Source organism: Adiantum capillus-veneris, chromosome 14 (assembly GCF_014529385.1).
Source record: "Adiantum capillus-veneris isolate H3 chromosome 14, ASM1452938v2, whole genome shotgun sequence".
Lineage (NCBI taxonomy): Eukaryota > Viridiplantae > Streptophyta > Polypodiopsida > Polypodiales > Pteridaceae > Adiantum > Adiantum capillus-veneris.
In genome coordinates, this window is record NC_140944.1 from 139,289,069 (window position 1) to 139,304,507 (window position 15,439).

Here is a 15,439-nt window from a genome sequence, read left to right on the forward strand (position 1 = left end):
AACTGTTCAAAGATCCTTGCAAAATCTTCATCAGCAGTATACTGTTCCTTCATGTCATCTAACTCATGATGATAAGGAATCGACACAGCTGAAATTTGTGGCTTTCTTGATAATGCGCATTTGCGCATAATGTGCTTCACAGAAAAGCCTTCCCACTTACATTCTAGTACTGGATCATTTGGAAGCTTTGTCTTCTGTAATGTTTTCTCAGAGATGATGTCTATGCAAGATGATTGCCCCACACTGACTTGCCATATTGATCCAGCTCTTTTTTTTTTCAATACAGATGTTGCTATACATACATAAATCCTCTAGTCTCCTTAAAACATGTGGCATATCAAAATGTCGTATGTCATGTGCAAAGTTTTTGTGCATGTATTCATATCATCCACAACAATAACCTCACCCTTGTCTTTGAAGCGAACAATGTCTTCCTCTAGATCAACAAAAGGTCGATCTCTATCCAAGCACGCATGATAGTCGGAGTCACGGTGAGGAATCTAACAACCCGCCACAAAAGTAGGTGTGCTAGTTGGTGTCATTATTTTGAGCCATATGTAGTGTTTATGCTTGTCATCTTTGATGATAGATAGATAATTTTTCAATTTCTTCTAAATCATACATGCCACACCTCCTTGTCCTCATCATTGCCTTGAATTTTTGGTCCATATCAAAGAACGTACATTGTATTTATCCAATCCAAGAATCTCTTGGGCATCATGCTCCCATGTTGCAGCAAGAAGTATGATATCAGATTCATTAGTTAGCTCATCTATGCCAATTCCCGCATTCCACGGATATCCACTACAATTTGAAAAGCACACTCGCGCCCACGAGTAGATCTCATAGGTCATGTGTCCCTACTTGTTAGATGGCCTTGATTCCTTCTTGGGTGTCTTTCCTTCATGAGGTAGCTCCTTAGGAATTTTGCTTCTCTTTCCATCCGCTTTACCACAAGCATTTTTTTGCATAAGGCTATTGTCCCCTTTAGGTAGATCGAACTATTGTCAAGGATACGCTTTTGCTTTGTTTCATAAACCACAATGCACACAATAGGCCTCTCTCGAGGGAGGGGCTCCTTGTTTGCCGACTCTATGTGTACCATAAACTGTGATTCGAGACATGCAAGAATGGGTTTTGAAAAACTCTTCAATAGCAATTGCTAGAGATGGAGGTGTTTCCAACAGCTCTTCGGCTATGCCGCAGCTAACAATGTTCTTCAAGCATTTTTTCCATTCTTTCCATTCTTGTGCATCTCCATTCTTTGCTTGAGCCGTAACTTGCATGAAAGACGAATTAAACACAACATCACCCTTAGACACATCAATCCATGACTTAGATACATTCCTCATTTCACTTACATCCCGTGTGAGGTATCCATCTTTTCCTCTTTCAATACATAATCATGCTCACTTATGTCCACGAAAGAGCGCTTACATTCTAGCAATTCATTCTTGAGTTGCACCAAGTGATTTGTTTACATTTCAAGCACCTTTTTAAGGTGCTTATTCTCAACAACAAGAAATTTTACAGTGCTATTTTCCATTGCAAGTGGTCATGGCTCTTCATCTTGCTTGTTAACGATCTCTGGCAATGAGACCAATGGTAAGCCATAATCATGGCTTTCGTTGTTACTGATGATGTGCTTCTGATGGGATCTAGAAATCTTTGAGATTTAGGGCCATTAACTACACTATTTGTCGATCCCACTGATGAAGAAGGCCCCTTGTGAGATGCGGTAGACATCATCGTAAAGATCACCGATAAAACCGTAAGTTACCGCAACCTATTCAGTTCATAAATGTTGAGCCTTCCATTGCTCAGAAATTTTTTGTTTTTATATCAGCATATCAAGGGCATTGCCCTCTTCGATTGAGGCCGAAGTTTTCCCAAATTGGAGTTCATAGGGCCCTCCCTGGGCTCTCGTGTGTCCCCATGAGTAGGACAATGTCTCCACTGCTCATCACCTCCTTGAGTCACTCTGGGTGTGTCCATAGATCACCATTGCAGTTCCAAACCGCAATGTGAATCTCCTTATGCTGTGTCCCATAGGCCGCGAGTCCCTATGCAACAACCTTGCCATCAATGTTCCCTTCTTCACATGCTTTGAGCACCCTAGGCACACATGCCCATCTATGTTCTACTTGTATCAGTGTGAGCAGAGATTAGGAAAAAGCATTCTGTGAGCACACAAGAAAAGGGCACTAAAAAAGAGAACCTTCCAAAATTCTTTTCGAAAGCAAACCCCCTCAAGAACACTTTTCTTGGTAAGTAAGCACCCATTCTTTTGACTGCACCTAAAAAATTTGAACAAGAAATGCAGGACAAGGAAAGGCTGGACTGCTGACATCAAGTACAAATTCCAGAACGTTGGCAGCTAAAGGAAACTGTGCTGGTGATTGAATGTACTCCATACCCTTGAAGCTCCAGTCTTTCGATCTTTCATGAGACGGATTTCCCTCAGATTGTTGCAGTGTTTGAATAATCCATGAAGGTCCTCCTCATTGACCTGCATGCAGAAGAGTACCTGAGGTAACGTTACCTGGGTAAACTTAGAACACCTGCAAAATTACCTACCTCTGGTGCCAATCGTGAGACAAATACAGTACACTGGTCGTTATACCACTGCCTCTCTTTGGAATCCAGCTTAGTTTGGGTATCAGGTCCTCCATCTGCATCAGCGGTCTCAACCTTACCCTCCTTGGTATCAGTCTGAGCGCTCTCTTTTGTTTCCTCAGCATTATTAGCTGTTGTAACTTTATGCCTCTTTCTTGATTTGTTTTCCTTAAAGGTGTCGGTATCTTGAAGATGTCGTTTCTTCTGGCCTGAGCCAAGGGTGGATGCTGATTTACCAAACTTGTCATCAGCTCCCTTCACTTCACAAGAGGTTGCAGCTACCAACTTAGCATCCTGTTGTTGCTGCAGCTTCTTTACCTCAGCCAATCTGGGCGTCACCTGTAGAATTAGACTTCAAAATATGACGTTCATTATGGTGTAGTACATTCAAATAACATGAAGGAGCTTTAAGTTTCAGGGAGAACCTTCAAAAGGGCACGATCATAATCCTCCAGGGAGCCATATTCCCGCTCAAAATGCAGCCATGACTCACACAAAACCTGAAACATGGGACAAGGTTTAAGTCCACAATTTAATTCACTTGTCATTTATACGTCATTCATAGACAAACAGTGCAAGTCATAGTCAACCACCTCCGAGCCTTTCCCTTCAAACTTTCTGGTGTAGCACCTCCTGTATAAAGTACGAGCCTCTGCAAGATTGCCCAAACTAACTTCCATAGAAATAAACCCTTTCCATACTTCCAGCATCCACCCACTATCCATAAGAAAGTACAAAGCACAATGTTACAACACGGTCTTATCTCAATCAAGAAGAAACCTAGTAAGCACTTTAGACCAAAGGACCCGGTAGGTGCCCCCCATTCAATTTTACGAAAGCATTCGTTAAAAAGCACTTAAACATGAGTGATAAAAGGTTCAAACCTTAGAAGCACAGAATTATCTTCGTCAAAAAGACCACGTTCAAGGGGATGGGCTCAAGCATGCAAGGGTGGGTGTGGATCCCTCATTCAGAGAAGCAAATGGTTTTGTAGTTGGGGGTAACATATGTAGTGTATTGTATGATGCGTGAACCGCCAGATTTCTCCCAAGCCGTGATACATTGGGCATCTTAATTTTAAAGTCCATGACTCTCTCTAGACCCCTAACCTCAATGGGAAGTAATCTAGACTCAAGAATTAAGAGCATGTATGGTGTTTGTGTGTTGACTCGGGGAAAGTTCAATGGAAAACGATTTTGGAAATTCTCAAACTCTTTCCAAGTAGACTTGCTACCACCTCATACTTGAACTTCATAACCAAGCACAAGTGTCACCAAGGTATCAAAGAGGTATTTCTTGAGAACCGAACATTTAATCTCCCACATTGCACATGCTCTTGGATACATAGGAGGCTCTCTTCTTGGCTTCCAAGCGTTGCATAGGCGCTATCAATCCATTTCTGATTGGCTAGATATTTACGGCCAAGGTACTTGAGGGACTCTTTATCGTACACAATGTATGGCTTCTCCTTGTTGAGATTTTTCACAAGCATAACCTTTGCTTCGGAGCCATTCATAATCAACCCAACTATGCAAGCGAAAGTTCTCTGTAGTAAACGAGTGCCAACTTAGTTGATAGAGCAAGAGCCTCTTGTGTCCAAGGTCTTGGGTTCAAACCCCCTTGATAGCTTGTGTGACATGTTGCCCTTAGGGGCTGTTCCCCAAGTCTATATAATGGGTTGGCCAGCCTTATCCGGTTGGGATGCTCCACCTCACGGAGCCTGGTGTATGAGTTGTAATTTCAAGTTGTACGTATCTGTGTGTGAGTGTGTGTGTGTGTGTGTGTGTGTGTGTGTGTGTGTGTGTGTGTGTGTGTGTGTGTGAGAGAGAGAGAGAGAGAGAGAAATGAAATGTTATATTAACGTCTTCAAAAGGCCATAATGACCTATGAGACCCAAAAGTTACAAAGTCAGAGTAACAAAATAACCTAAAAATAGTACAAAGCAAAGATATATACTATGGGGTCCTAAGATATATACCATGGAGAGAGAGAGAGAGAGAGAGAGAGAGAGAGAGAGAGAGAGGGGATTTGTGAGTGAATTCATTACCCACCTTTGCATAAGTTTTTTGTTTTGTCTTAAGAGTGAGAGAGAGAACCCTCGACATGGCCCACGGCACGACCTATCCTCCATCGTGGCGTCTTTCCTCTATGCATGTTGGATATCAAACCTGCAGCTTTCCTCTCAAGCTCATGCCATCTAGCTGGCCGGCCTTGCTATGGTGTTCCTCGTGGCAGCCCTTTTCTAGGCTCGCTCTACCAGCCCCGCTGTCCTAATGGGGCCTATTCGGTGATTGTTGTTGGCTCCTTCCCCATAACTTGTATCCTTATTAGGGGTCTCTCCACTCTCCTACCACCAGTAATCGTCTCCCCCCCCCCAAAAAAACCCCCCGGGTCCCTCTCTCTTTGCTATTCCTTTTGTTTTTTCTTTCTGTTTTTTTTCTACTTGTTTCTTCTTGCATGTGGGCTGGGTGTGCGCGCCGGTGTGCCGATTTGGTTTCTTCTTCATTGTTGTTTGTGGGTGTGCTTGCTCATCTTTGGCTGCTTGTTAATCATTCAAGGTTTGTGTCGAGGCTTCCTCTAAGCCATATGGCAGTTTCAACAAGTTAAATTTGAAGCGGTGTGGGCTGCACAAGAGGGGAGCCACTCCGCTCCTTTGCCACAGATTGCTTAGATGGAACATAAGTCACTAATTTCTCCTTGAGATTTTGAGGATAATGAGTCCCGACAAGCTTTGACGATATTTTGCGAAATGACTTTATGAAAATATGTACATTGTCAATATGATATATTGTAATTTAGTATAAGAATGCATGTATCTCAAGTCATGGACCAATTTTGTTATTTAATATAAAGCAATCTACAATAATGAGCAAATTTTAACGGAGACAGGAAAAAGCTTCTCGTTGTAGATGAACAAAAATCGTGCCTTTGATTAATGAATTGACATATCCCGTTACCCATTTTTGGATATAGTGAACTTAAGAAGTTGCAAAAATGATCACATCCACTAGGATAATGATCAATACATAAATTAAAAGTATCAGGTCTAAAAATTTTCAAGTGAAAGTTGAAAAATCCCGATTAGAATTTCATTGCTCCTTAATTTTCAAGGGTAATTTATTAGTTGTAAAATAATGTGAATAATTTAGGATTTAGGTATAGTATCTGGAAAAGTCGTGATGAGATCTGCAATCAATGAAAAGGGGAGGTAGAGTTTGGTGGAGTTTTAACATGCTTTTCTCCAATTGAATGTAAAAGAATAAGTGACAATACCACAGTAATTGGAAATTTTCTAGATTGAACATGCTCTCTCATGTGTGTATTGTTGAGAGTATGTAATGGGAAGATGAAATGTTTGCAATATTTTATTTGATGATTTGAACTTAGTGCATCAAGACATCAATTGGAGATTAGCAACATCTGGATGTGATGGCTAAGTGTATGTGAAATGAATGTGATCTAGTGCATCAAGCGTTCCGGAGAGATGACATGGCTACACAAGGATCTAGGTGCATCAAGAGTTCTTGATTAGATGAGATGGCTAGATTGAATGATTGAAACACAGTATTCATTGTGAACTAAGTCTGTGATTTGTGAACTGCATTGCAACTTTCTGAACGTACTGTCTTGTGGGGATGGTCATGGGCATGGTTTGCTTGTAATGTGAAAAGAAAGGATATAAATCTGATAGTGACAAGATTTAGTAGATCGAGACATCCGTGAAAAGATCAATGCGATCTACTAAATGCGACCTAAAAAGTCCAAAGCGTAGAGGCTGCTGCAGATTTCCATGATTCACATTAACATGCTGACATAGCAGGCTATACAGATTTCTATGTTTTGTATTGGCTTAGGCAAGGGAGTTTTTGCACATGCTCTTGAGTGCAAATGCTTTTCGTGCCAAGTGCTTTTGGACCAGAGCTTTTGGGGCTTTGCTTTTGAGCATCCCTTGTACTGCTTATAAGAGCACTTGGGGCTAGTCTTCGTAGAGCATCTGGACACTGCGTCTTAGACAGAACTGGACCCTAGGAGAGTTGTACCTTTGCGAACTTCGTCGTTCCTTGTCGAGCCTCTCTCTCTCTCTCTCTCTCTCTCTCTCTCTCTCTCTCTCTCTCTCTCTCTCTCTCTCTCTCTCTCTCTCTCAGATTCGCACATCTTCACACCAGCTTGGGATTGAGACAGGTAGATTCAGAGGCATACCAACAGACAGTAGGATATGTCAGTTATGCCATGCAGAGCCAGAGATAAGAGTTTCAGTACATATGTCGCTGCACAGTCTACTATGAGATACGGGGACGCTTTCATTGTTTATTCAAAGATGGTTTTGACTCTTTAGATAGAGTCATGAGATATCAGGATCAAAGATGTCTCGGATTATTCCTACTTGAGATACAGAGACATAGAGACGCTCTGTTGAGTGGGCAAAGACAGAGCCAGTCCCAGAGACGCATCTCAGATTTCTTCAGCCTGAGTACCACACAGGCAGAGGGGACACCACCATCACAGAGCTCGGTTCCCACCCATACACACACCAGCGGTACTTAGCGGTACTCTCATTGATCGAGCTATAGAGTTAGGGAGATCGAGACGACCGCGACTGAGGAGGGGAGCCACGCAGCACCGACAGAGATTGCGGCAGAGGATCCACAGGATTCCAGCACGACACCCAGAGTGTCGATCAGGATAGGCTTCATGCTACTGCTATATTGTATCATGGTGACACTTATCCCCACTTTGTACCTTTATGACATGATACCATTGATCAGCCTACCAGCCACCCATAGGAGTCGGTAGCACTCCTATCAGTTTCTTTGTTTGTAGTTTTCTTTGTTTGTACCCAGACTTGGTACTAGACTCATCATTGTAATCAGTTGGTCTCATAGGTCATTTTGGCCTTTTGTAGACGTTAATATATCATTTCATTTCACATTTCTCTCTCTCTGTGGGGTGTGTGTGTCTGTGTGTGTGTGTGTGTGTGTTGTTCGTGTGTTGCTATTGATTTCTCGCTTGGAGTGTCCAAGCGTGTAACATATTTATAGCCACAAAGTCCCACGCTCCAAAGACACCGCAAGCTTTCGAGAATATTTTGGCTTGTAGTTACATGAACTCCTTGTTTGAAGTAAGGCTTTTGGCAAAATGGGGTAACTTCAAATTGTTGGCCACGGAGACTATGGAAGAATACAATCAAAAGTTTGTAGACATCTACATCCCAGTGTCTTTCTTCAAGCTGATAATCATGAAGGATTGGTGTGAGAGCTACACTATAGGACTGTCATCACCACTTCACGAATATTGTTTGTCCAAACAAGTCTCTACCATCCAGGAGCTCATGACCATGTTGCGGTTCGCTACAAATTCATGATAGGGAGACTGGAATTTACAACTAACAATCAGCCGTAACTACACAAAATCCTTGACCACAATGCACAAATTCTCGAGATTCTCGCAACACTTCGACTCAACATGCACGAACTTGCTTGACTACCCGCCAACCAGAAACTCTACAACAAGAAGGCAGGTGCTTCGAATGTTTTCAAGCGGGGCACACGTTCTGCGTCTGTCACAAACTGCTGGCCTGTCAACTACTGAAGACGAAGGGGGTTAAGACTCCCTGGTCCTAACCCTAGCCAACATGCACATCCCGACCGAGGGCCCTAAACACTAGCAAAAGGAGGAGAAGAAGACCTATCAACTTACTGAAGACCAACCAAGTGACCTAAAGACAAACATAGCAGCTACGGTACGGGACGGGACGTTTAATATGCTGTGTACAACACGCGTACTAGACGTATTTTTGAGAATAAAAAATAAAATATGTCAACTTTTTTAGATATAATACTTTAATAAGAACAAATGAAGCGGTTCATGGACCTCCTCAATGACACTTCAATATTTAACCATAGCATACATAAACAAGCACCATGAAGCTCTAAAACACAATTGATCAACTAGAAAAAAGACATACATTTTGAGCAAAAAAAACGTTAGAATAGAAAACGTTATAGACGTATTGATCGTTTCAATACGGGACGTCGTGTATCCTAAATAAAATACGCATATTTTAGCTGCTATAAAGACAAATAGGGAGTAAGGATTAAAAATCCCAACCCGATCAACTTACAAATCAGTGGCCAAGGGACTTAAACCCTAAAAAGACCTCCAAAAGACAATCTTCGCGCAAATTTGCTAACTGTACGAACAATCCCAAAATCTTGCTGACAGGTTGTAGGAATTTCCGTATTTTGCGCTGCAACTCTTTCGGCGTTGAATTTTGGACCAAACGCTATTACAGGTGTTGCTTTTCATGTAGTTGCTTTTGGACAACCCAAGGGACTTTAAATAAGTGTGTTGGGCTCTCTCTCTCTCTCTCTCTGGCATTCTATCACGTGGAGAAGTAGAGCAGAGTTGAGCCAACTAGTTGTACCTTGTTGGAGCAATATAAAAACATACCGAAAGGGGCGTCACAGATTAGGGAAAATGGAGTTTGGGAGTGGAACTTTGCTACTCCGTGTCTCGTTTGGATTCTCTCTCTTTCAGTTCAGTTCTTTTGAAGTGCCTAAAGCCTGTTAAGTCTGTTCTTTTACAAAATTTATGTGCGCGATGCTTCCAAGGAATTATGCAGAGCCCATGGAAAGTTTTGTGACCATAAAGCGCTCATCTTCTTCGATCCAAGAGTCACCAAAAACTTCATCCACCCAGAGTTCTTGAGCAGATGGACTTTGAGTACAACTAGTTTGCTGGAGGCATTGAGACCGAGCTTGCTATAGAAAATACCAACACAGTTGTCCAACTTATTGGTGCTCTTCCTATCTCCATTCAAGGGTTCCACAGCAAAGCAGATTTTCACATCATGAAGTTAGGGCATTGCAAGGCTCTTTTCGGCATGCCTTGGCTTGACAAAAACGATACTACCATTCACATTCATAACAGAATCATCACTTTGATTCAAGATGGCACTCCAATCCTCCTTCGAGTTTGACTTACGGAAACCAATCACGAATGTATTTAGTTTTCTTTTGTATTTAGAGTACTTTTTGGAAAACTGTTTGAAGATTGTTTGGAATAGGTTTTAACTGTTTTAAACTTGTTTTGATGCCGATTCAAATTGTTTGATATTGGTTTCAATGTTGTTTAAAAACCTCTTGGTACGCAGATTATGGTCTAGGGAGCGTCTAGACTCTAGTCATACTTGGGACCTCTAAACAATGCAGACTGCGGTCTAAGGAGGGAGCTCTTTGGTTGTATATGGAATCCTTTGAACAACGTAAACTTCGGTTTGGGGAGTGTTTGGTTGTATCTGGATGTCTTTATGTTATGTGTGTGCACATGTAAATTTTGTGTCATTTGTAAAGCACTCTGTGAAGCATATGAATCTGGTGCATCAATAGTTCTAATTTGGATGAGATTGCTTGGGTATGTGATCGTAGTGCATCGCGACACCCCTTGACAAGACGAGCGCGATGGCTAATATTGCTACATCGGAATATCAAGAGCTCCGATACAAGCTGAGATGATTGGATAAAAATCTAATTGTGGAACCATATGATGTAATGCATGCTCAGGAATGTGTTGTTTGGCAATGATGGACATTGGCATGTCTGCATTAAGGCAATGTCTACTAAAGAATGATATAAAGTTTTGCAAGTCTGATTGCGGATGATTACCCTTCTTTCAAGTGGGGGGTATGTCACAAGTTAATTACGTGGCATGACCCCTAAGGGATTAGGACATTAGAGAAGCCCAACATTGGACAACCTAGCCAAAGGACAAAACCCTTAAAATGAGGTGACGTGACTGCAGTATGGACGCCCCGACGTTCGGGCACAGAACACGAGAGCTGTATGGACATGCCGTAAAATGTGAAAATTGCCCTGACCACTACGTTTTTGGGACCTAAGTGCTTCTGGGGCATAGCTTTTAATATCAGATGCTTTTCAAGCCCAAGGGCCTTTAAATATGAGCCTCCCACGCTCACTCTGGCATTCATGCGTGTGCGGAAGCAGAGACCGAGTCCTCCAGCAGTTGTACCTTTGTAAAGGAATATAAAAGAAATATTGAAAGCGGTACAAGGGTTTCATGGCCAATGCTCTGGGAGTGGAGCTCCACCACTTGGTTCCTACAGTGTGGATCCTCTCTCTCTCTCTGTGTGCTGAGACAGCACGTAGAGCAGCTCTGCTGCACACTCAGCCCACACCTGCGCGTAGCCTACCTGCCCTCAGCCTCTCTTTGCGTGCAGCCCACCTTCAGCTCACACATGTGCGTTCCTGCTTCCAAACAAGCGGATAACACAAATGGAAAGGGAGATGAAGGAATGGAAAGCAGAGACAGAAGGATGGTGGAAGGAGAAGGCCAACCTTCTTCAAATGTTCCTCAACGAACGAAGGCACGCAATGTGGAAGGAGGAGAAAGAGGACTTGCACGCAGAGATACAAGCACTTAAGGCGGATTCACATGCACTCAAAGTAGAGGTCTCAGCCGACAGCTTGTTGATAGAGCAAACAGTGGACTAGAGGAAGGTGAGTTCCAACCCTTGGTGATAAAGGAAATCAAGGTCATCAAGGAGCAGGTACAGATGATCAAAGAGGAAGAGAAACATCATGTAGCAAAGACGTCTTCGTGGATGCATGTGATCACGAAGACATAGAAGAAGGCGGATGAGGCCGAGAAATGGATAGAAGTCGCTAAGAAAGGGAAAGGAAAAGAAACCACATTTATGCCTACTCCTGCAATCATTAACATGACTTTAGCAGAAGAGCAGCGAAGGAAGACCAGAGCTTTGCATGTACGAGTACCAGTCTACAAGAAGGGGAAGTCAAAGTGTCACAAGGATGTGGCAACTGCTAACCTTAGTTGTTGGTTTGTTTCGGATGATTTTTGTTTAATTTTTGCGACCCTCTTTTTGAAGTTGCAAATGGCCGGACATTGTATGGCCAGTGTGAAACAATAGTTTTGCCCGCAGACGGGAAGTTGGTCGGCACTGGAATTCCAATAGTAAAAGGGTGTCTAGGCTCAGCTCAAAGTCATCTAGGTCCCCTCGCCGCACTTAATAAGTTGGTGGATACTAGGAAATTAACTCCATAGAGGCACAGTGACAAGGTGGAGTCACCAAGAGAAAATCACCTGAGAACTGGGCTACATTGCATTTTTGGATGTGGTCCCAGTGGTGAAAGATGGTCAGATAACCAGTGAGAGTCCAATGGAAGCATCTCCTAAAATTTAGGGAACTGCTATTTTGGGCCATGAAATCTGTTCGCGTCATTAGCTCCGGAATGACAAGAGGAACATTTCATTACTCTGCTGCTAAGTCAACTGAGCAACCGGTTGAGATATTTTTAGACCAGAAGGTCCAAAGTGGGGAATTAATGCATGAATGCCACTTGGCACATTTTTGGTCATTTTCCAACTTAAGAGAGAGAAGTGTTAAAACAAAACGTGGGCTGCATTTTTCAGCCGTATGGTGGATTATTGCAGGTACCAAAGCTATTGTGTGCTTGCCTATCCTCTATATACAATGAAGTGCAAGAACTGAAGCCTTGCACAGGATTCACTGCTATATGGGATGGCTACTTGATGGCTACGGCATGGCATCAACACCACCTTGAAAGATGTGGAGCGTTACTTCTTTTGGCCGAGACTCAAGAAAGATGTGGACGACTTTGTACGCAGTTTTTTGGTATGCCAGAAGGTCAAGTTTGACAGGCATAAGGCATAGGGATTGTTACAACCTTTACCCATTCCCACCCACCCCTGGGAAAGTATTGCAATGGATATCATTTTTTAGCTCCCGAAGACACAGAGTGGGCATGATGACATTTGGACTGTCATCGACAGATTGAGCAAGCAAGCTCACTTCATTCCAGTGAAGAAAACAGTCGAGCTGGATCATTTAGCAAGACTCTTCATTGCACAGATTTTCAGACTACATGGCATGCCTGAGACAATAGTCTCTGACAGAGATCCTCAATTCACGAGCAAGATGAGCAACCCGAAGTGGAGGAAAGCGAGGAGATATACCTATTCCAGAACAGATATTGGCACAGAATAGAGTCACTGATGTCCCCTTCATGGATACTAAAGGGCTGAGTAGTATTCTGTTGTATAACTTTATACCTGGAATTCCCGAAAATGAAAATGATTGATTTGTACATGACTTGTTTGAGTGCAGGAACTGAAAGACGGACTGCCTGCAGCATTTCGGTCTCATAAATCCCTATAGACATGATTGCAATAAGGATTAGTTAATCGGGCATCCGTGAGGTCCGCAATGGATCTAGATGCGATTACTAAATACGTTGCCGATTGATCATGGTCTGAGAATTGAAATGAATTTGTCATGTGATGTCCTGTGATGTCAAGTGATGTCCTGTGATGTCCGGTGATGGAACTGTTGTCTTGTACAAGTGCTAGATGTGTCGTGTCTAGTGCGTTGGTACTAACAGTCAGTGTCTACTAAGACAGCTTATGGCCTCTGTCTGTTTTGTAGGCGTAATCGAGGGCAATTGCAATTCTTTCAAGAGGGGGGTATGTCACAAACTGGTGACGTGGCAAGCCCCCACACACACACACACACACACACACACACACTTTGACGTGGTAGCAACCCAAAAAACGCACCGACAGGCTGACGTGGCAGTGTAAGGAAACCCGCAGAACACGCTCATTGGTTGATGTAAAAAGAAAAGGCAGATGAAAACAGAACTCGTACCACATTGCGTAGGGCCCGACCCAAATCAGATAAACGAAAGTACAAAACTTTGTCGCACTTCAAGCAAAGTGAAAGATCAGGAAGCAATCATTTTTCTTTGATGGAGGAGCCAAGGCCAACTTCTTTTCACTAGAATCGGCGGCTCGACTTTGAATTACACCCAACAGGCTGAGGCCACACGCGGAGACAGTTCTAGCAGCACGCGGATGGGATGTTGCCATTACACCGATCATTGGCAAACTTCGTTTGCACTGTCAAGGGTATTTAGGGCACGAGGACTTCTACGTAATACCCTTAGGAAGGTTGTGACCTCCTCCTAGAAATCCCTTGGTACCACAAGAACAACACCGTCGTTGACTATCGGGCCGAGAAAGCGACTTTGACAAAGGGCAAAGAGATTGTACTTGATGAAAATCAATTTCTTTACTTGATTTTTTGGAGAGAACTGAATAATGATTGCAGGTCGAATATGTTTTGACCTTGAAAAAGAACACCAAGATTTTCTCCACACTCATGCCGATTGCTTTTCTGCGGGCCTGCCAAGCGAGTTGCCACCAACTCGTCCTGACGATCATACTATTGATCTCATACTTGGAAGCACACTACCGAACCGGCCACCTTACCGTGTGACCGAGCCCAGAATGGAGAGATTATGAACCAAGTGAAAGACCTCTTGGAAAAGGGTCTTATCCAGCCGAGTACTTCACTCTACTGCTCTCCGGTGTTGTTGGTTTTAAAGAAAGACGGATCTTGGAGAATGTGCATTGATTATAGTGCTCTCAAATAAAATCACCATCAAGAACAGATTTCCGATTCGGAGGATCAATGATATTCTTGACCAACTACAAGGATCCTCTTGTCTCAGCAGGGTCGATTTTAAGAGCGGATATCATCAGATCCGAATTGCATCGGGAGATGTCTACAAGACAGCTTTTTGGACGAGCTTCGGTTTATATAAATTTTTGGTGATGCCTTTTGGCCTTACCAATGCTCCAGCGACTCTTAACCGAATGATGGATAGGATTTTCAGAGAGTACAGATCTTTTGTTGGCACTTTCTTTGATGACATTATAGTCTTCTCTAAGGATGAGACAGAACATAGACAACATCTGCTACAGGTCTTTCAAGCATTGCGAGATCACAAGTTGGTGATCAATGCCAAGAAGAGGAAATTTTTCTTAACAGAGAAACACTTTTTGGGACAGATCGTCTCAACAGTAGGAGTACAGATGGACCCGACCAAGATTGAGACTATACGTGATTGGCCCGATTTGAAGATGTCCGTTAAGTTAGAAGCTTCTTGGGCTAAAGTTCTTACTACCGGCGGTTCATTAGAAAATTTGCAAAGGTTGCTTCCCCTTTGCATATCTTGACAGAGAAAGGAGTCCCTTTCTCCTGGGGACCCACAGAGGTGACTGCCTTTCAGACTTTGAAAGAGAAATTGACTATAGGACCAGTTTTGACTTTGCCAGATTTGCAAAAAGTCATTTGAAGTATATTGTGATGCTTGTGGTCGTAACCTGGGTGCAGTCTTAATGCAACAAGGCCATGTCATTGCCAATGAGAGCCAATTGTTTTCGAGGCCGGAATTGACAACACAGATTTATGAGAAAGGGCTTTTGGCGGTTATCCACGCTCTTTTATCCACGCTCTTACTCAGTTGCGACATTACCTACTCGGAGCCGATTTTACGGTCTTCACTGATCATCAGAGTTTACGCTACTTCTTGTCACAAAAGCAGCTTTCCGAAAAGCAGATGCGGTGGGCTAACATTGTCCATGTACAGGGACAGAAGAACTTGGTGGCAGATGCTTTCTCCTGGAAGCCGTTAGTCTTGGCTATTTCCACGATTCATCGTAGAAGCTTCAAGGACATGGTCGATCAATACGCCACAGATCCAGATTTTTCTGATGTATTCAATCGAATACAAAATGCGGAGGTAGTAGCGGGATATTCTATTTGGGATGGCTACTTGATGAAGAAAACGATGTTTCGCGTTACACAGCCATTGAGGGAAAAGGTTCTAACTGAATGCCACTGTCCACCATTTACGGGTCACCATGGCATTGATACCACCTTGAAAGGTGGGAGCGATACTTCTTTTGGCCGAGACTCAAG

At 43.0% G+C, this 15,439-nt stretch overlaps 1 protein-coding gene across 3 annotated transcripts in view; it reads right to left on the reverse strand.

Moving 5' to 3' along the window:
• The window catches only part of EMB140 (EMBRYO DEFECTIVE 140), a 151,117-nt gene that overhangs the window by 61,553 nt on the left and 74,125 nt on the right, over nucleotides 1-15,439 (reverse strand). For all 3 annotated transcript variants that reach the window (XR_015190240.1, XM_086529140.1, XM_086529139.1), the window contains exons 11-14: nucleotides 3,210-3,333; nucleotides 3,042-3,116; nucleotides 2,578-2,955; nucleotides 2,417-2,509 (exon numbers count right to left, since the gene is read on the reverse strand). Coding sequence is in view for 2 of the 3 variants with exons in the window: in XM_086529140.1 (XP_086385266.1) it covers nucleotides 2,417-2,509; nucleotides 2,578-2,955; nucleotides 3,042-3,116; nucleotides 3,210-3,333 (670 nt within the window). In the remaining variant the exon portion in view is untranslated. The remainder of the gene's footprint in view (nucleotides 1-2,416; nucleotides 2,510-2,577; nucleotides 2,956-3,041; nucleotides 3,117-3,209; nucleotides 3,334-15,439) is intronic.